The 21,485-nt window shown below is 33.7% G+C and overlaps 4 protein-coding genes across 4 annotated transcripts; all 4 read right to left on the bottom strand.

The window, feature by feature from the left end:
- Nucleotides 1-106: 106 nt before the first annotated feature.
- Nucleotides 107-1,724, bottom strand: LOC114368465 (putative pentatricopeptide repeat-containing protein At1g12700, mitochondrial; the record flags this gene model as incomplete). The annotated part of the gene is made up of 2 exons (XM_028325724.1): nt 107-643; nt 876-1,724. Coding segments are annotated over 2 exons (1,149 nt in total), but the record flags the coding sequence as incomplete, so codon positions are not given.
- Nucleotides 1,725-5,168: 3,444 nt separating this feature from the next.
- Nucleotides 5,169-7,683, bottom strand: LOC114368767 (aldose 1-epimerase-like). Its single transcript, XM_028326023.1, has 2 exons — nt 5,896-7,683; nt 5,169-5,805 (listed from the first exon to the last, which is right to left on the bottom strand). The coding sequence occupies exons 1-2, from the start codon at nt 6,050-6,052 to the stop codon at nt 5,219-5,221; spliced, it is 744 nt and encodes a 247-aa protein (XP_028181824.1). The 5' UTR covers nt 6,053-7,683; the 3' UTR covers nt 5,169-5,218.
- LOC114368763 (putative pentatricopeptide repeat-containing protein At1g12700, mitochondrial) lies at nt 5,900-18,358 on the bottom strand. Its single transcript, XM_028326016.1, has 2 exons — nt 16,524-18,358; nt 5,900-6,000 (listed from the first exon to the last, which is right to left on the bottom strand). Exon 1 carries the CDS (start codon nt 18,252-18,254, stop codon nt 16,614-16,616), a length of 1,641 nt encoding a protein of 546 aa, XP_028181817.1. The 5' UTR covers nt 18,255-18,358; the 3' UTR covers nt 5,900-6,000; nt 16,524-16,613.
- Nucleotides 7,796-9,708, bottom strand: LOC114368762 (putative pentatricopeptide repeat-containing protein At1g12700, mitochondrial). The gene has a single exon (XM_028326015.1). It carries the CDS (start codon nt 9,599-9,601, stop codon nt 7,961-7,963), a length of 1,641 nt encoding a protein of 546 aa, XP_028181816.1. The 5' UTR covers nt 9,602-9,708; the 3' UTR covers nt 7,796-7,960.
- Nucleotides 18,359-21,485: the final 3,127 nt, after the last annotated feature.

Below are 21,485 nucleotides of genomic sequence, written 5' to 3'. Positions count from 1 at the left end.
CTTATGCTTATGTTTTTTCTTTCTATGCTTTTAGGTAAACAAAGTCAACTATAAGAGATAAAGCATTTCAAACAATTATGTCAGTTTCAGATTAGTTTGACAACTTAAACACTAACAATGAGGAGTGACTGAGTAAATCATTAAAGCAAGCATCCACAATACATTGAGAAGGAAAAGGATGGTTAAATCAAGACAATACTCATTTGACTATTGCTATATTTATAACATAAAAAATGAAGCTAAGTACATATCACCTTTAATCAAAAGTAAAGTGATATTGAGCCCATTGCATTGTTCATCTTCTTTTTCACGTGTAACTAGAAAGTTCTCGCATAGTTTAGTCTTACAACAAGCCTCTAGCAATCATTTCATGAAGAAGTTTTTCTGCCTTATCATTCTCATCTTTTTCAAAGAGAGCACTGATGATAATTTCAAAAGTTACTGCATTAGCCTTGCATCCATTGTCTTCCATTTTTGACAGCATGGACAATGCTTCATCAAGCAGGTCCTGTTTACAATGCCCATTGATCATAACATTATTGTTGGAGTATAAGTGTGAGGTGAAGTCCCACATTGGGTAGAAGTGAAAAGGTTGAGCACCATATAAGTGAGGAGAAGACCCATAAACTTGAGCCTTAAGGTTTTGGGTTAGAATGTGGTGTCAGGTTTCCTTATGTGATGACTCGCGGTCCCCAGGTGTACCCCTCAAATCTCTCCAACAATTGATATCAGAGCCAACTCGTGGATGACTTCCCCTCAAGGGGGAGGCTACCATGTGGAAGAGGTGAAGTCCCACATTGGGTAGAAGTAGAAAAGTTAAGCACCATATAAGTGAGGAGAAGACCCATAAACCTGAGCCTTAAGGTTTTGGGTTAGAATGTGGTGTCAGGCTTCTTTATGTGGTGGCTCGTGAAAGCTAAAACATTTTTGGCTTCTTTCACCCTTCCTTCTTTAAATAATGCATCAACCAGTATATTATAGGTACGGACATTTGGGTTGATAGTTTTCAATACCATTTTATTTAACAAACCAATTGCTTCTTTCAACTTACCCACGATGCAGAAGCCATATATTAGAGTATTATAAGTGACAACATCAGCAGAAATTCCCTTGACAGTCATTTCAGAAAATAAACCATAAGCCTCACTTACAAGTTGATGTTTGCACAGGGCGTCAATAATTGTGTTGTACATTACCACGTTAGGTTTAGTCAGTCGTCCATCAATCTTTCTCAGCAACTTGATGGCAGCTCTTGTGTCTCCTATCTTGCATACTCCATTGATCAAAGTCCCATAACTAACTTGGTTGAGTTGAAATCCTTGTGCTAATAGCTTGTCGTGAAAGTGCAGTGCTTTCTTGACTTGTCCCTTAAGGCACAGACCTTTGATCAGTGTTGTGAAGGTTATGGTGTCGGGATGGTAACCCCTCTTGAGAATCTTGGCCAATATAGAGAAATTGAAAGTAATTTGACCCATATGACAGAAACAATTAATGAGAATATTCAAAGTAAAAAGGTCAAGCTGAATTCCCTTGAGTTCCAATCGGTGAGAAAGGGAAATAGCAGTGGAATAGTGCTTCATCTTCGCAAAGGAATCTAAAATCTTGTTAAATTGGATGATGGGTGGGGTATGACGCATACACAGCATGCGATTGAATTGGGAAACGGCATCGTCAACATTTTGAATGGATGGGGGCTGAGAGTGAAAGTGAGAATGTAAGGAGTTTCAAAGAAAAGAGGAAAAATTGGGAATGGAAGGAGAGACAGAAAACCTTAACCTTGTTGGCAGTGACATTTTGTTATGTTTATGTGTTGGCAGCAAGCAATAGCAATACATGACAATTCAAAATAAGCTGCCCTTTCTTATTTAACAGATAGTAGTTGGAGATGTGTGCCCTTTTCTATTTCGGCGAATTCTAGGGTGCAAAAGTGAAACTCCTTTGGCATCCTACGTAAGTTTACAAAAAAGGTAGCAGTTATTCGGATCCATCTGATTTAATAATAAAAATATTAAATGGACCAGATATGATGATGGCAACCGGATTGTGAGGTATTCAGATGTACGCTCCTATGCTTGTGACCCCTCCTTCCGCCAGCGCTAACCCGCCGCGCACTACGCCACCTGATCCAAATCGGCCTCACCGTCTCCGACAACGCGGGAAACCTTCCCACCCTCGATGCAGTTATTTTTATCGCATGCTCGAAGTGAAGTCTTTGAAATTTTTGCTTTCTCTGTGTTCTTCAATTTTGGATTTGGCTTCGGTCGAATTGAATTAGGGTTTGTATGGCTAGAAGAAGCAACAGCGAGTCGAGTAAGGAAGACATGAGGAAGCGCAGTGGCAACGAATCTGAGGATGAGGAGAGGTATAGGTATCGACGGCGCGGTGCTGGGAATGGTAAGAAGAGTTCCGGTCACCGTGCTCCTCACCTCCATGCCATCTATCGCCATGATGCAATCTATGACTCTCCTTCTTCCCCCACCTTTCACCCTGGTTATTCCCTGGACGAGAATCCCTACCACCCCAACCATCTCCTTCATCTTCTCTCCCTCCACGCCGCAATCTCTCATCCTCTCCCTTCTCTTCCCTAACCCTTTCTTTGTTCACAATCTGACCCTCCTCCTCAGAGCTCTCAGACATTTCATCAGGCTGGTTGGCACGGCGTAGTGCACGGCGGGTTGTTCTGAAGAAATCTCCTAATCTCCTGTTACAACCGGTTGCCCTGAAGCAATCTCGACCATTTCATTTTTTTATTTTTAATTCAGACGGATGCGATTCATTCTAATTTTTTTTCAAAAACTTACATTGGGTGCGTAAGAAATTTACTTACGCACCCTAGTCTTCGTCTTCTATTTCATGTAACTAAAATATAATATTATTGTTATCTTAATTAATTCTAATTTCAATTCAGTTTTTAAATTTCGATGTGCTATGTTAATAAAGATAATTCTTAATTTTAAAACTTAATGTAACTTTTTACTTAGTAGTAAAAATCTTATTTCTTTAGTTTATTTCAATTGAATATTATAGAATATTTATTTTTATCATTAGGCTACCAGGAACAAAAACGTCACGTAATGGATGATGACGTCTCAATTTGTTAACAATGTTAGTAGTTAGCCTAACGAGTAGGGATGGGTAGGCGGGCCGGCCCATCCCGCGTAAGGTTCGCCCGCATAAGTTCGCATTGGCAGCGGACCAGGCCAGTCCGCCCCGCATTCTTACACGGACCAAATAAATTGGCCCACCCCGCCCCGCGGACCCTGCGGGTCAAACGGGCCGATTCACGGGCCTAGTTTTAAAATAATTTCAATTTCAATAAAAATACAACACAATCAAATTAAATTCAATACAAATGTAAATAAAATCTCAACAATTAGTCAATTATATCAATAAAATAAATAATGTCTTAACAAAAGAAAATCCAAGCAATAAATCTAAAATATGAAACTTAAACATCTCCAACAACAAATGATTTCATATTTGAAGTAGCTTGAGCCTTCTTCATCTCCACATCTTTATCTTCTTTTCCTAAAACTTAAAATAATAATAAATATTAGAATAAAGTCAAGTTAAGTGATTAAAAGACGACAATTATTACACATTATTTACCTTGCATATCAAATCCTAGTAATCAATTTTTAGTACATATCAAGGCGTGTATGTTGTCAACAAGAAGCCTAGTTCGATATTTGTTAAGCACCCGTGAGCCAATACTAAATGCTGATTCGGAAGCCACCGTTGTAATTTGGATGCTTAAAATATCACAAGTCAATAATGAAAGATCTGGAAACCAAGTTTTATTGTCCTTTCAATATTGCAAAACATCAAGATTGGGATGATATTTATTTGAAACGTTTGCCTCTTCCAAATATGTATCTAGTTGAGATTTACCCACTTGTGACATATCTTCATCTTCAAATTGTATAAACTCCTACATTAATTCCACAAAAATAAAAAATAGTTAGTCAAAGTAAATAAGAATAAATGATTGGTAGTTAAAAAAATTAAGAGAAACCTTGACTTACATCCATAACATCAACTTGAGCAATACTAATAGTACTAGTAGTAGTTATAGTCTCTTGTGATGAACCTTGACTTAAACCAACATCGCTTCTTGTTTCTTTGGAATACATTTGAACATACTCATTATATAAAGATATTTTTATTGGCTTAAATGATAATAATTAATATTTTTATTATTTATGACTTGTAATTATGAAAAAGATAGATTAAAAGAGAAAAAGATCTAAAAAATATCAAAAAGGAAGATTTTTATCTTTAAATCTTTATCTTATCTAATATATTTCTTAATCTATTTTTTTTAAATTCTAATATCTTGCTTGTAACTTGGTCACACAAATCAAACCTAATATGGGCAACCCGCGGGACCAAACCCACATAGTCCGCCGGTTAAGCAAGACGAACCCAAAAATATGACATAACTATTGACCGTTTAAAAAATTGGTTTGTTACACGCACGGACCACGGGACCTGTAGGCTAGTCCATGGACCTGGGTCAGTTTACCCACCCTACTAACGAGGGAAGAAAACGAGTCAATTGATTATAGACAAAAAGTTCAATTCTAAACGTACGGGATGAAAAATCAATTTTGCCTCCATATGTTTTTTATTATAGTTTTACTTGTATTGAATCACTCATTTTACATAAAATAATATAAGATTGATCTGATACCAATTTTTGGAAAGATTATAAAAAAACGTGACACCAAATTTTAACTCAAAACCTTAAGGTTCAGGTTAAGACTTCTCCTCACTTATATTATTTTCAACTTTTTCACTTATACCCGATGTGAAACTTCATCTCACACTTGTATTCCAACAACTTTTTAGTCTTTTACTAAAAAAGATATAAAAATAATTAGTTACAAATTAGTTATAAATTATCAATAATTTTTTTGTTTACAAATTATCTTGTGATAAATTATTTATGAATTACATATTAATATTTTTGTAGTTAATTGTAATTGATAATATTATTCATATTTTGATGATAAGAACTAAAAGTGAATTAAAATATAAAGTATAAGGACTAAAAAGATTACTTTCAAACTATATGAACTAAAAGAAAATTAAAATGTAAATTATAAAAACTAAAAAAACTACTTTCAAACTACGGAAACTAAAAAAGAATTAAAATGTAAACGATATGAACTAAAAAAATCACTTTAAAACTATAAGGACTAAAAAGTATAAATGATTAAACTACAATGACCAAATGAGTAATTAAACTATATATATAACACCTCCTTTTCATATATAGCACCTGTATCTCGAGACATAACCTGGCATGCTTTCCATATATAGCACCTCCTTTTCCTTGAACACCATTCACATAGTTTGTAGTGTAAAATTGCACACCAGGGGCATTTGTCCACAAGTTAAGTACTCTTGAACTTGATGGATCCCTCACTTTTGCAGTATGTCTCAAACCCTCTTTCTCTTCCCCACAATCAAGCACATAATTGTCGTCATATCCCAGTCCAACCTGACTAATGGTGCTGCCTATTCTATTAAAGGATGTAAAATCAAAAGGGGTACCCTTCACTAGCATGATTTCACCGGTTGGCACCGTATTCTCGTCCACAGGCGTGATATGATTAGCCCATAAGTGAATTGAATGGTCAAGTATATTCCCTGAGTTGTGGCCAGCTAAGTTCCAGTAGGTATGCTGAGCTAAGTTAACTATGGTGGGCTTGTCCTTTGGCACTTCTTCCATGTCAAGCCTCAGAGTTGTGCTTGAGGTGAGTGTGTAAGTGGCAGTAACGGTGATATCCCCAGGATAACCTTATATAACAGAAAACAAAAGCCAAATAAAGGGAAAGGAATAGCATAATGATACTTAAAAGTGAGGGAGAAAAACAGAATAGACACTACCTTCCTCTCCATCATGACTGTGGCACTTAAAAGTGATTGAGGGGGTTTCGCCTTTCTTATGTTCAACTATCTCCCATACCTTCTTATCAAACCCAACATTTCCACCTGAAATTTGGAGAGGGGACAGTGGATCAGGAAAACAGCAAACAAAATTCATACTTCATAGATTATTGTGTGATTTTCTTTCTTTAGAAAACACTAACTTAATGTCATTTCAAATTCCATTTCAGAATCACATTATTAGTGAAAACAACACACTATAACATCTAAAACATTATAATTAGGTAGTCTATCATTCTTGAGAATAACAGGTAATGTTGTATTAGCCAAGTCCATGACAAATCCATATGTGCTTCGCCTTTATTTTCAAAGTCAATTTTCATGGAATGGAAGAAATAGTCAAATAGATATGTTAAAATAAGAGTTCACATTTTCATAACCATTATAATCAGATCCTAGTTCGCATGCACATGTTAAAATAATCAAAAGGATTGATGATAGGAAGAAGGTATTGCAGAAGGAAGAAACAGGCCTGCTAAGGCCCAAAAGGAAAACTGATTCGAGGCTGAACTGACAGTGGGACCTTGCTGTGTAGTGCTGCTAGGAGACAAGTTTAACCACTTTCTGTTATTGTAATATTCCCTAGCATGATTTGGTGCAATTCTGTTAGCAAGAATTGCTATATATATGGCTATGTAATAATCAGCAAGGATATGAATAAAAATACAGAACTATTCCCTCTAGCACACATCCATCACTCCAAGGACTTGACATCTCGATTATATATATGGCTATGTTATACCTTCTGACTTCTCCCTCTCTTTCAATTTGGTTAGGATGTCTAACAAAATCACTACTAAATTTACTTGTTAACAACTTCAACTAACCCTAGTGTGAGCATACAGAAACCCACCTTGTGCTTGCTATTTTTCCTTCTAGGCTCTAGCATAACTTTTTTAATTTGATGTCTGCAAATGAAGTTGCTCTGATTGGAAGGCTTTGTATACATTGCATCAATTCGAACATCAAGCAAGCAAGGTTGATTAGCAACAGCAAAGTAGAGCACGTCATGGAAAGGTGCATCGATGATTCTAAGCAACGATGTTGTACCACTCTCAACAATGTAGATAGAGATAAACCCAAGAGATAGAAAATGAAACTTAAAAGCTCTTGCAGCAGTATAAAATAATGCTAACATATAAAGTTATTGATACTTAGCATATAGCAATGAAACTGACAAACAATCTTGTATGTAACATATCAGAATTAGAATTTGGACTTAGGGTCAAACTCAACCCCAGAAAAACAGTTATGAAAGTATTAGCACACAAACGAAAAGGAACAAAAAATTCAGACTTAGAAAATTGGCTTACACCCAGAGTCCATTAAAATTGCATGGTTAATATATGATTTTGAATTGGCCAGCCTTCTTTTCTTTGAGTTGTTGTGATTACCTAGTGCAGATATAATCCATGAGAAATTAAAATGCCTTCATTAGGACATGTGAACAGAGGCCTAGGCAATCCATGTATGAAGAAAGCATGAGAAACAATGGGTCTACTTCCATCCTTCACCAAGCTGTTTTGCCTATTCACCATATGTTCACATCCTTTGTGCTGACTTAACATCTGAAAATTGTCCTGTTTGTATCATACATGACAGCATTGTCGTATGCTTATTTTTTTCGTTTTGTAAAAAGAGAACAAGAAGCAATCAGAAAAAAATAAAATCCAGTTTTACTTTCTATGCTTTTAGGTAAACAAAGTCAACTATAAGAGATAAAGCATTTCAAATAATCATGTCAGTTTCAGATTAGTTTCACAACTGAAACACTAACAATGAGGAGTGACTAAGTAAATCATTAAAGCAAGCATCCACAATACATTGAGAAGGAAAAGGATGGTTAAATCAAGACAGTAATCATTTGGCTATTGTTATATTTATAACATAAAAAATGAAGCTAAGTACATATCACCTTTGATAAAAAGTAAAGTGATATTGAGCCCATTGCATTGTCCATCTTCTTTTTCACGTGTAACTAGAAAGTTCTCACATAGTTTTAGTCTTACAACAAGCCTCTAGCAATCATTTGTTGAAGAAGTTTCTCTGCCTTATCATTCTCATCTTTTTTAAAGAGAGCGTTGATGATAATGTCAAAAGTAAATGTATTAGGGATGCAACCATTGTCTTCCATTTTTGACAGCATGGTCAATGCTTCCTCGAGCAGGCCCTGTTTACAATGCCCATTGATCATAACATTGTATGTGTAGACATTGAGATGATATCCTTTAGTCAAAAGATCTTGAAAAACCTCTTGTGCATCCTTAAGTCTTCCACCTTTACATAGTCCATCAAGAAGTATAGTGAATGTGAACATATTCGGTCGAATTCCCTGATCTTTCATTTTGTTGAACAATGCAATTGCCCTGTCAAGATGACCGTTTTTGCATAATCCATCTATTAAAGAACTGTAGGTGATTACATTTGTAGGTTGACCTCTATCACGCATCTCATCAATAAGATTCCAAACATAAGATATTCTCCCGGATTTGCATAAACCATCAATAAGAGAACAGTATGTCACTATGTCGGGAACCATATTTTTCTGATGCATTTCCTTAAAGTGATTTAATGCCTCGTCCACCATTTTATTCTTACAAAATCCGTTAATGAGGATCGTGTAAGTGTGAACGTCAGGAGTCACTCCCATTAGGGACATAGCATTGAATACATGTTGTGCCTTCCTCACTTCATAAAGTAAGACATATCCATCCATTAAAGTATTATAAGTAATAACATTAGGTTCCACACATGCTTTCAGCATCACAGCTAACACACTTTTTGCTTCTTTCACCTTTCCTTCTTTACATAACGCATCAACCAGTATGGTATAGGTACGAACATCTGGGTTGATAGTTTTCAATACAATCTCATTTAACAAACCAATTGCTTCTTTCAACTTACCCACGATGCAGAAGCCATATATTAGAGTATTATAAGTGACAACATCAGCAGAAATTCCCTTGACAGTCATTTCAGAAAATAAACCATAAGCCTCACTTACAAGTTGATATTTGCACAGGGCGTCAATAATTGTGTTGTACATTACCACGTTAGGTTTAGTCAGTCGTCCATCAATCTTTCTCAGCAACTTGATGGCAGCTCTTGTGTCTCCTATCTTGCATACTCCATTGATCAAAGTCCCATAACTAACTTGGTTGAGTTGAAATCCTTGTGCTAATAGCTTGTCGTGAAAGTGCAGTGCTTTCTTGACTTGTCCCTTAAGACAGAGACCTTTGATGAGTGTTGTGAAGGTTATGGTGTCGGGATGGTAACCCCTCTTGAGAATCTTGGTCAATACAGAGAAGCCGAAAGTGATTTGACCCATATGACAGAAACAATTAATGAGAATGTTCAAAGTAATAAGGTTAGGCTGAATTCCCTTGAGTTCCAATCGGTGAGAAAGGGAAACAGCAGTGGAATAGTGCTTCATCTTCGCAAAGGAATCTAAAATCTTGTTAAATTGGATGATGGGTGGGGTATGACGCATACACAGCATGCGATTGAATTGGGAAACGGCATCGTCAACATTTTGAATGGATGGGGGCTGAGAGTGAAAGTGAGAATGTGAGGAGTTTTGAAGAAAAGAGGAAAAATTGGGAATGGAAAGAGAGACAGAAAACCTTAACCTTCGTGAGAATGACATTGTTGAGAATGGTTTGTGTTTGTTGGGGAGAAATCAAAGCTCGGTTTTCTCCGATTTCAGATGCCAGAACTTATGGAATGGAAGGCTTGTTACTTAGGGCTCTTGACCAGAATTGCATGGTAATTTACTAAATTAGTGTAACTCCATAGTCTTTTAAATCTACTTTGTTTAATATAAAAATTAAAGTTTCACATTTGTTTTATTTTGAATTATTAAGTTTGAAATATTTAATTTTCATCTTCTATATTTTTTAAATTTTCCATTAACTTGATTTAATATTAATATTTTTAATTTTTAAAAATTAATTTAAATTAATGACGATTAAAAATTATTAATATTTTTCTTTTAATTTTATTCTTTTTTTTCATAAAACACCATTTAAAACTATAAGTATTTTAAGTTTAAAAGTAATTAATTTAAAATATTTCTATTTTTTTATTGTTCTTTATTTTTTGTAAACTTTATTGTGGCATGCTCTCTTTGAGGGAATTTGTATAGGTTTTCAAAATAAACAAAAAGTTTTCAAAGTAATGACAAAATTCAAGGGAGTTAGGAGTAAACTATGGACAATTTGTAGAAAAATATTTAGAAAATAAAAATATTTTGCTTGCTTTTATTTTATTTTATTTTTTTCACTTTTTTGTGAATAAACTTTGTAGTCATTTTTTATATTTACCAATGTTACGAGCTTTTAAAATGAAAGATTTAGTTATCACCCAAAAATTAATTTTGGAGCATTCTAAAACAAAACATTGCTTCTAGTATATAATAATAGTAAGTTATGGCCTCCTATTTCAATATATATATATATATATATATATATATATATATATATATATATATATATATATATATATATATATATATATATATATATATTGAGAAGAAGGTTCCATACCATATTTAAAACATGGTGGACTCACTATTCAGGGTGCAAACTATCCCCTAAAACTGGTTGAAGGAAGTAGGTCTCGATTTGATTTATTTTTATGGAAACCAAGAAGAAAGGAGGTAAATTACAGTCTTTAAGGAGTATGAGGGACTGTGCTTGATGAGGAGGGACAATTTAGAGGTGTATATTTCATCTTTGTTTCTAAATGGCTCAAAATAAGCATTTTTAACTCTCGGCCATATATGGTTTTCCTGATGAAAAAAGTAGGAAAATGCATACCATGGACATCTTACAATCTTTGAAGACAGGAAGTGATACCTCGTGGCTATGCGTAGGGGACTATAATATAATTTCCTCTTCAGAAGATAAAAACAGGGGCACCAATGTTTTGGCAATATTCCTAGGAAGATAAAAGAAAGGACTCAATCTGAAAGTGTATTGACGAGTCCATTTCAGTAGAGAATGAGTTGGATGAACTACTATTGAAGGAAGAAATCTTTTAGGAGCAAAAGTCAAGGGTGACAATCCTGAGGTAGTGGAGGGGGTGGCGAATATAGTTGATAATAATATGTTGGAGGTGCTGAATACTCCATTCAAGCACGAGGAAGTGAAAGAGCTTGTTCTACAATCAGTTTTGGGAGGTAGTGGGTGATGATGTCACAGAGCTTGTTTTGGATATTCTTATAGGTCTCAACAACACCTATATATTGTTTTGATCCCTAAGACTAAAAATCCAAAACGGGCAATTGAATTTATGCCTACTTGTTTATGTCACTACTAAAAAATGACTACACAGTGACAATTTTGTTATTAGAAAAGTGAAATTTATTTTTTACGACTTATGTTCTAAGATGTTCTAAGATGAGTATAAGAATCGTCTTAGAATGTACCGTGGTGACAATTTCGTCTTTAGAGGGAAAAAAAACAAGGACAATTTTATGCAATAATTGTCTTCATTTTAATTTCCTCTATTTACGAAATTGTCATCACATCCCATTTGAAATCCCAAAGTTGTTAGCTCATTTGTCCCTCACATCTGTCATGCTCTCCGTCACCTAGCCTCCGTGGTGTCGCCTGTCGGCCTCTCTCCATCGTCCTCTCTCCCCAATCACTGTCAGTCATGCCCCTCCATCATCGTCATGCCGTCTTCGTGTGCTGCCATTGTCATACATGTAAGTACCCTTATTTGTAGCAATTATGAATTTTGTATATTCTTCGAACTTCGTTCTTGCTCTATCATGCATCTCATCAATAAGATCCCAAACATAAGAGATTCTCCCTAACTTGCACAAACCATCGATAAGAGAATTGTGTGTCACCATGTTAGGAACCATGTTTTTCTGATATCAGGTATCACAAAAGATTTCATCATCACAGTTATCATACTTTTAGCTTCTTTCACCTTCCCTTTTTTACATAATGCATCATTATAGGTATAAACACTTGGGTTGATGGTTTTCAATACCATTTCATTTAAGAAGTTAGCTGCTTCTTTCAGCTTACCAACAATGAAGCCACACAATAAAGTATTACAAGTGACAACATTAACAAAAATCCCTTTGACAGCCATTTCAGGAAAAAAACCATACAAGTTTATGTTTACATAAATAGTCAATAATTGTGTTGTACATTATCACATTAGAGTCATCGATCCTTCAAGTTAATTTATTATCAACTTGGTTTAATTTAAATTTTTAATTTGATCTCATTTAATCTAATTTAAAAAGGTTTAGATTGGATTAATCTTAAGTTTTAATCTTATTTGTAACTTTTAAAAAAATTAAAGAAAAAATAAGATATATAATAAAAATAATTTAAAATATTAAATATTTTATTTATATGTTATTATATAACTAATAATAGAATTATTATGCATCTTAATTCAAATAATTAGTAAAAATCTCTTTAATGAAATATATTTTCATAAATAGATATAAGTTATATGATAATTTTATAAAAATATAAGAAATAAAATGAGTGATACAATTAATTTATATATATATATATATATATATATATAAAAGTTTGGTACCATCAACAATCCCCTCATGCAATTCCTCCATTGACAACAAAAATGAACTTCATTTCTTTTTCTTCAATTTCATAAGTTTTAGGAGGAAGATAAATAAAAAGAAGATGATAAACACGTGTACGATCAAGAATGACATTTATTTTCTTAAAAGCTTAATAATAAAAGAAATGATGAGAATCCAAACTCATTAGCAACACCTCCAACTATAGTTCATCCACTCGCCATTATCCAACTGTTTATATATCGTATAATATAATATGAAATATTCTCATTTTGGATCATTCATTACATAACTCTTTTGATACGAATTAAATAAGACAAGTCTCACATATAAATAATCACCTAAAACACAAAAATCATTATACATATAGAATAGATGGCCAACCATTATTATCATTATTATAATTTCAAGTGTTATATTGTATTGGATTTATTATGGTTAGAGTGGGTTAAATTTTCAAATGTTTCCACCCCATTCGTGGCCAACCCTCAGATCATACTAAACCCATATTATGGTCAACCTTGTTGTTGCTACTTGTTAATTAACACCTTCTCACCTTAATTGTAATTTTGAATAAAATAACTTTGTATTTCGAATTTTCAGAAACTCTCCATCCGAACAAAAGCTTAACTTTCTTAACGCAGAAAAGCACTTCATATAAAGGAAAAACTATTTAGACAGAGGTTCAAGCTGGTAAACTGCCATCTATTGACTTATCGTTGCATTAGGACTGTAACTGGATTAAGAAAAAAAAAACAAGTTTAAAAGGGAAAACAATCCCTCTTCATGGCATGAACAATAGACTAGTGCAACAAACACTTCAATCAATAATATATCCTCTTACCGATGGCTGCTTTAATGGCGAAACATATGCGTTTCAGCATTTAAAAAAGAGCTGCATAAAATGGGTAGGCACCAAGCAGTGAAGATAAAATACTGTGTAAGAAGCTACTCAATTGACATACTTTGTTGCGTGATAAAAAGGGTTAATATATATATATATATATATATATATATATATATATATATATATATATATATATATATAATTTTTCTATTATTAATACATCTTAAACACGATCCCCATGAGCATGTAGCAAGCCATGAATGAGTTGGAAGATCCTAACGGAAGATGAATAAAAACCACCTCAAGATTCAAAATGTCAACCAACAACCCAACATCAAAATCAATTAAAAACAGGTTAATATAAACTTGACAGGTAATGAGGTCACTGCTTTCAACTCCTCTACTAATCATTTAAAACGAATTTTACAATGCATATGGAATTTCAGAGGGAACTTAAGAGTTTCAACTTCTATACTTTTAATATGACAGGCAATGAGGTCACTGCTTTCAACTCCTCTACTGATCATTTAATAAACCCAAAGGATTGGTGCAATAGTGTAAGGTTTCGTTGCATTTACAAGAGTGAAAGCAATGTATTTAGCGAGAGAACTCGTGTTCAATTTCCCTTGGACCAATGATAGTCACGCACCGCGAGCGGGTTTAATTTCTGACCCAGTGAGTTAGGGAACACTTGTGGTCTCTGACCCAGAATAAAAAAAAAAACATGACTAATCCACTATAACAATCAAAATGAAGAGAAGAAATAAAAAATTATCAACTCTTCACATCCAACATGGAAATAGGAAAGCATCAGCTGCAGATAGGCCACTGTGTAGTGTAGCCTAACTCCTCTGATCCAACAGATAAAAAGATATACAAACCAGTCATGTAATTAAATTCAACAACAATAGAAATGTAACTTATATATAACTGAGGCGTGTCACTGCATATCCAATGTTGAATGCTTAAAACATCAGCAGCTGTGTGGCCACTGCATAATCCAACTCCTCTGATAAAAAAAAAAACTACGTACTCCATTGCCCAGAGGCTCTTCGCTATGCGAAGGTATGGAGGAGGGATATTGTATGCAGCCTTACCCTTGCATATGCAAAGAGGCTGTTTCCGGATTCGAACCCATGACCAACAAGTCACCAAGGCACAACTTTACCGCTGCACCAGGGCTCGCCCTCAACTCCTCTGATCAAACAAATACAAAATTTGCAAACCATTCATGTAAAGTCAAGAACAATGGAAATGTCATTTAATATGGAAATGAGGTGTGTGACCTTTTATCTTTTCACCAAGCCTCTAGTGATCATTTCACAAATAAGTTTCTCTGCCTTATCAGCCTCACTTTTCAAAGAGAGCACACATAATTAATTATTTGGAATGTTATAGCATTAGGGATGCAACCATTGTCTTCCATTTTTTACCGCAAAGTGAATGTCTCATCAAGCAAACATGCGATTGAATTCAGAGAAAACATTTTCAAAGGATGGAGGCTGAGAGTGAAAGTGAGAATGGAGGGTTGAGAGTGAGGGGTTTGGAAGAAAAGAGGGAAAATTGAGAATGGAAAGAGAGGCAGAAAACCTTAACCTTGTTGGCAGTGACATTTTGTTATGTTTGAGTTGTGGCAATTGGCAAGTTTGACCTGATAATCTCATGCAACTTTTAACATGTTGGATGTCTACACTATAAATTCGAATTGCCACTGCAATCCTCTCTGCTCTGAGGAATCAAAGTGCTACATGATATATATTCAATTTTTTTAAGATTTAGAATATCAATATCAATATTAAAAGAAATATAGATGCTTGTATTTCTTAGCCCTGGTGTATTTTTACATTAAAAATCTAATATAAACAGACCTGAAGCAACCATGATTGTAATAGGAATCAAATGAGAAAAGAAAATAGGACTTACGTTGAAAATCACTGTTGTTCCTGAATCTAAATCAATATGATTGCAGAATCAAGCGGAAACATGGAAAAAAAGTAACTCACAACTCCAGGAGTACTAGCCCTCCTTTCCAACCAACAACACTCCAAATCCAATCTAACTCAATAGTTTTCCTCCTATTTATACCTTCTGACTTCTCCCACTCTTTCAATTTGGTTAGGATGTCTAACTAAATCACTGTTAAATTTAACTGTTAACAACTTCAACTAACCCTAGTGTGAGCATACAGAAACCCACCTTGTGCTTGCTATTTTTCCTTCTAGGCTCTAGCATAACTTTTTTAATTTGATGTCTGCAAATGAAGTTGCTCTGATTGGAAGGCTTTGTATACATTGCATCAATTCGAACATCAAGCAAGCAAGGTTGATTAGCAACAGCAAAGCAGAGCTCATCATGGAAAGGTGCATCGATGATTCTAAGCAACGATGTTGTACCACTCTCAACAATGTAGATAGAGATAAACCCAAGAGATAGAGAATGGAACTTAAAAGCTCTTGCAGCAGTATAAAATAATGTTAACATAAAAAGTTATTGATACTTAACATATAGCAATGAAACTGACCAACAATCTTGTATGTAACATATCAGAATTAGAATTTGGGCTTAGGGTCAAACTCCACCCCAGAAAAACAGTTTATAAGGTGAGAATTGCCTAAACTTTATAGCACTACTTAGCCCCCCCCCCAAAAAAAAACACCCACCCACTCATCATCTAACATAACACATGTTATGAAAGTATTAGCACACAAACGAAAAGGAACAAAAAATTCAGACTTTAGCAAATTGGCTTACACCCAGAGTCCATTAAAATTGCATGGTTACTAATATATGATTTTGAATTGGCCAGCCTTCTTTTCTTTGAGTTGTTGTGATTACCTAGTGCAGATATAATCCAGGAGAAATTTAAATGCCTTCATTAGGACATGTGAACAGATGCCTAGGCAATCCAGTTTTACTTTCTATGCTTTTAGGTAAACAAAGTCAACTATAAGAGATAAAGCATTTCAAATAATCATGTCAGTTTCAGATTAGTTTAACAACTGAAACACTAACAATGAGGAGTGACTGAGTAAATCATTAAAGCAAGCATCCACAATACATTGAAAAGGAAAAGGATGGTTAAATCAAGACAGTAATCATTTGGCTATTGTTATATTTATAACATAAAAAATGAAGCTAAGTACATATCACCTTTAATAAAAAGTAAAGTGATATTGAGCCCATTGCATTGTCCATCTTCTTTTTCACCAGTAACTAGAAACTTCTCACATAGTTTTAGTCTTACAACAAGCCTCTAGCAATCATTTGTCGAAGAAGTTTCTCTGCCTTATCATTCTCATCTTTTTTAAAGAGAGCAATGATGATAATGTCAAAAGTAACAGCATTAGGGATGCAACCATTGTCTTCCATTTTTGACAGCATGGTCAATGCTTCCTCGAGCAGGCCCTGTTTACAATGTCCATTGATCATAACATTGTATGTGTAGATATTGAGATGATATCCTTTAGTCAAAAGATCTTGAAAAACCTCTTGTGCATCCTTAAGTCTTCCACCTTTACATAGTCCATCAAGAAGTATAGTGAATGTGAATGTATTCGGTCGAATTCCCTGATCTTTCATTTTGTTGAACAATGCAATTGCCCTGTCAAGATGACCGTTTTTGCATAATCCATCTATTAAAGAACTGTAGGTGATTACATTTGCAGGTTGACCTCTATCACGCATCTCATCAATAAGATCCCAAACATAAGGTATTCTCCCTGATTTGCATAAACCATCAATAAGAGAACCGTATGTCACTATATTGGGAATCATATTTTTCTGATGCATTTCCTTAAAGAGATTTAATGCCTCGTCCACCATTTTACTCTTACAAAATCCGTTAATGAGGATTGTGTAAGTGTGAACGTCAGGAGTCACTCCCATTAGGGACATGGCATTGAATACATGTTGTGCCTTCCTCATTTCATAAAGTAAGACATATCCATCCATTAAAGTATTATAAGTAATAACATTAGGTTCCACACATGCTTTCAGCATCACAGCTAACACACTTTTTGCTTCTTTCACCTTTCCTTCTTTACATAATGCATCAACCAGTATGGTATAGGTATGAACATTTGGGTTGATAGTTTTCAATACCATCTCATTTAATAAACCAATTGCTTCTTCCAACTTACCCACTATGCAGGAGCCATATATTAGAGTAGTATAAGTAACAACATTAGCAGAAATTCCCTTGACAGTCATTTCAGAAAATAAACCATAAGCCTCACTTACAAGTTGATATTTGCACATGGCGTCAATAATTGTGTTGTACATTACCACATCAGGTTTAGTCAGTCGTCCATCAATCTTTCTCAGAAACTTGATGGCAGCTCTTGTGTCTCCTATTTTACATACTCCATTGATCAAAGTCGCGTAACTAACTTGGTTGAGTTGAAATCCTTGTGCTAATAGCTTGTCGTGAAAGTGAAGTGCTTCCTTGACTTGTCCCTTAAGACAGAGACCTTTGATGAGTGTTGTGAAGGTTATGGTGTCGGGCGGGTAACCCCTCTTGAGAATCTTGGCCAATAGAGAGAAGCCGAAAGTGATTTGACCCATATGACAGAAACAATTAATGAGAATGTTCAAAGTAAAAAGGTCAGGCTGAATTCCCTTGAGTTCCAATCGATGAGAAAGGGAAACAGCAGTGGAATAGTGCTTGATCTTCGCAAAGGAATCTAAAATCTTGTTAAATTGGATGATGGGTGGGGTATGACGCATACACAGCATGCGATTGAATTGGGAAACGGCATCGTCAACATTTTGAATGGATGGGGGCTGAGAGTGAAAGTGAGAATGTGAGGAGTTTTGAAGAAAAGAGGAAAAATTGGGAATGGAAAGAGAGACAGAAAACCTTAACCTTGTTGGCAGCGACATTTTGTTATGTTTATGTGTTGGCAGCAAGCAATAGCAATAGCAATGGATTGTGTTTATGAGATAGAAATCAAAGTTCGGTTTTCTCCGATTTCAGCTTCGGCTGTTTTTCATGAAATGGAAGGCTCGTTAGGTCATCCATCTTTTGTTAATTTATTATTAAATTGGTTTAATTTAAATTTTTAATTTAATCTTATTCAATTTAATTTAAAACGGTCTAGATTGGATTCATCCTAAATTTTAATCTTATCAGATATATATAAAAATAATTTAAAATATTAAATATTTTATTTATATATCATTATATAACTAATAATTGATTAATTATCTATTTTAATTCAAATAATTAGTAAAAAATTCTTTATTGAAATATATTTTCATAAATAGATATGATAATTTTATAAAAATATAAGAAATAAAAATGAGTGATATTATTAATTTATATATATATATATATATATATATATATATATATATATATATATATATATATATATATATATATATATATATATAAAGTTTAGTTTGAATTGTTTCTAAAATTAAATATGAAATTAATCTAATAAAAATTTTGGTTTTACAATTTTTTGATCCATTTAATTTTTTATTTTTTTATCGGTTTTTTCAAATCAATTTATGAACACCCACATCTCTAACAATACTTTTACCGATGACAAAACTTATTCATCTACTTTAACTTTTAATTTTATTTCACTTAACTAGCATCATAAACACACATAAAGTCTAATGTGACTTTGATGGTTGAAATTTTTTTATTTTCTTAGGAATGAGGAATACTATGAAAAACTATGTTTCGCAAGTTTGGTATATAATTAATAGAATAAAAGCTTGAGTCTCCACCATTGTTGTATTATGTTACTCCTATTCAGTCTTGCAATGTCTTCGACTATTTTATGATAGTGTTTATGATAAGTTTTGCTTTGTATATTTCTATACTTTCGGGTGTTTCTCATTATCTAAATTTTTTATATTTGACATTGTCCTTGTTAAGCATTATGTGATATAAATTACTTGTGTTTTTTATTTTTCTACTATCATATACATTTTGACACAATAGTTCATCATTGGCTTTCATAATGTGTTTCTATGAATACAAATCCAAAGAAAGTAATGAAAAAACATCAAAGTTGTTGATGAGATGTGATAACGGCTAAATATGAACAATTTTTTATAATAAAAATATATTGAAAATATCCTTAAAAATATTTATTTAGTAGTTATTTTTGAATTAAATGATAATAATTGATATTTTTCTTATTTATGTATAAAAAGGAAAACAAATTCAAAATATATCAAAAATATAAATAAGGAAGATTTTTTAGATACAGACACCACTACAAAATCCCCTTTAGGGAAATCATTTACTCTATTTCTTTCACCCCTCTTATTCTATCACTTCTTGTACCCATTCAATCCAGTGTAAAGTCCTCAATGGCCATGAGAGGTATTTTTTTTCTATTATCCTTTCTTACTTTTAATTTCATGTATTATTCATCCTTGCATCATCTTTGAGGATTAGATCCTCGAGAGATGATAATTCTTAATAGAAAACAAGGAAGATTTTGCATGCATATGTTTTTAGAACTTCTTATTGAGTCTTTGCAAATGCAATTGGGAGATAAATAGGTAAAATAGATTTGTCATCATGAGACATTAGGGACAAGTATTCTAACATATGTGGGTAGAAAAAATTTTACTAAATTGATAGAGAAAAATCTAAAATAATATATCTTAGGAAAATAAGGTAGGTCAGGTCCCAATATTATCACGTTCTGATTTTATTTCTTTTATCTTTTATTTTTCCTATCTTATCTTATATTTTCTTATATTTATCTTAATCTTTTATTTTTTTCTAATTTTTTACTTTTCTTATCTTATTTTTATCTTCTATTTTTATCTTTAAATCTTTATATTATCTACTATATCTTTATTTTAAATTCTTTATCTATTGTTTTTAATTTGGGTTTGCATTAATCTAAGTACAAACAAAGTTCATGTGAATTTGACATTCGGACTTTCGAGTACTTTACTATTTGTGATATATTTCCATGGGAGACATTTCAAAGATGGAAGATATTTATAAGAGATGGACTGAGTATCTTGACAGCACGCGATCAAGGGTCAATCACCCACCATCAGTAAATTGTGATTTTTGTGGAGAAGAGCATTTCAATGATAACTGTCATCTCTATTCCATGAAAAATTCTTGGTGGGGACAGGAGATACACCCTTACAATCAATATGAAGAAGAAAAGACTCATACTCTTGAAAGTGTGTTCACGTAATTCACGACATACCATGCTACCTCTACAGCCAACCAAAACTCGATACAAAACCAGGAAATTCAGGTTGGCAAGAGCTACTCCATGAAAAATTATCAGTGGGAGCAAGAGTTACAACCCTACAACCAATATGAAGAAGAAAGAACTTCTAATATGGATAATTTGTTGATGCAATACAAGGAAGTCACTGAATCTACTCAACAAGCAATTAAAAGTCTAGAAATTCAAGTTAGTAAGCTAACAGAAGAAGTGACTAAATTTGTGGCCAGAAGAGAAGAAAACTTTGTAGAGGTTGAAGCTCATGAGGAAATCCTTGTAGAAGAACACGATTCAAAAGAAAAATAAGAAGAGAAAAGTGAGAAGAAAGCACAACAATGGGAGAAGTACTCACAAGTAGAAATTCAACAAGAAAGTATTCTCCAAGTCAATACCCCTCTTCATCAACTGATTGTCAAGGAAGAAAGACATGGAGAACATGAGAAAACCTTAAGTGTCATTCTTTCCTTGATCGCTACCACTTCTCTTGCAATGATATGGAAGGTGCTTTTAGAATATACGAGTTTCATGGCGTCTCTAGCTAAGAGACGAAAATGCAAGGAGGATGTGTTTTATGTGACCTTCATGCCACCTTGAAGGCATTTGACTCGTCAAGCTAATGATGTTAAAGAAGTGCTTACTGAGAGGTAACCCAGGATTTTTTTACCCTATCTCTCTTTTAATTAATTGCATTATGTTTTTTTAGGATAGTCGTGTTATTTCTTTTCTTTATTTTGATTTCTTGCAATACCAATTTTTGAGAAAATGCTGGTTCCATGAAGGCAAACGTCAGTTCAAGTAATGGAGTATGAATCACAACAAAGAGAGGAAAAAGTTAGTCTATCGAAAAGAAATCATGGTAAGGTAAGCCAACAACTTTGTCTTGTCCCGGTGA

The sequence above is a fragment of the Glycine soja genome, chromosome 9 (genome assembly GCF_004193775.1).
Source record: "Glycine soja cultivar W05 chromosome 9, ASM419377v2, whole genome shotgun sequence".
Taxonomy (NCBI): Eukaryota; Viridiplantae; Streptophyta; class Magnoliopsida; order Fabales; family Fabaceae; genus Glycine; species Glycine soja.
This window is presented reverse-complemented; position numbering and strand designations above follow the sequence as displayed.

Excerpts from the sequence above, each read along its gene's own strand:
- LOC114368767 (XM_028326023.1), bottom strand. The coding sequence starts at position 6,052 with ATGAATTTTGTTTGCTGTTTTCCTGATCCACTGTCCCCTCTCCAAATT. Across the intron at positions 5,806-5,895 it reads CAGTCATGATGGAGAGGAAG|GTTATCCTGGGGATATCACC; the intron begins GTAGTGTCTATT and ends CTGTTATATAAG.
- LOC114368762 (XM_028326015.1), bottom strand. The coding sequence starts at position 9,601 with ATGTCATTCTCACGAAGGTTAAGGTTTTCTGTCTCTCTTTCCATTCCC.
- LOC114368763 (XM_028326016.1), bottom strand. The coding sequence starts at position 18,254 with ATGTCGCTGCCAACAAGGTTAAGGTTTTCTGTCTCTCTTTCCATTCCC.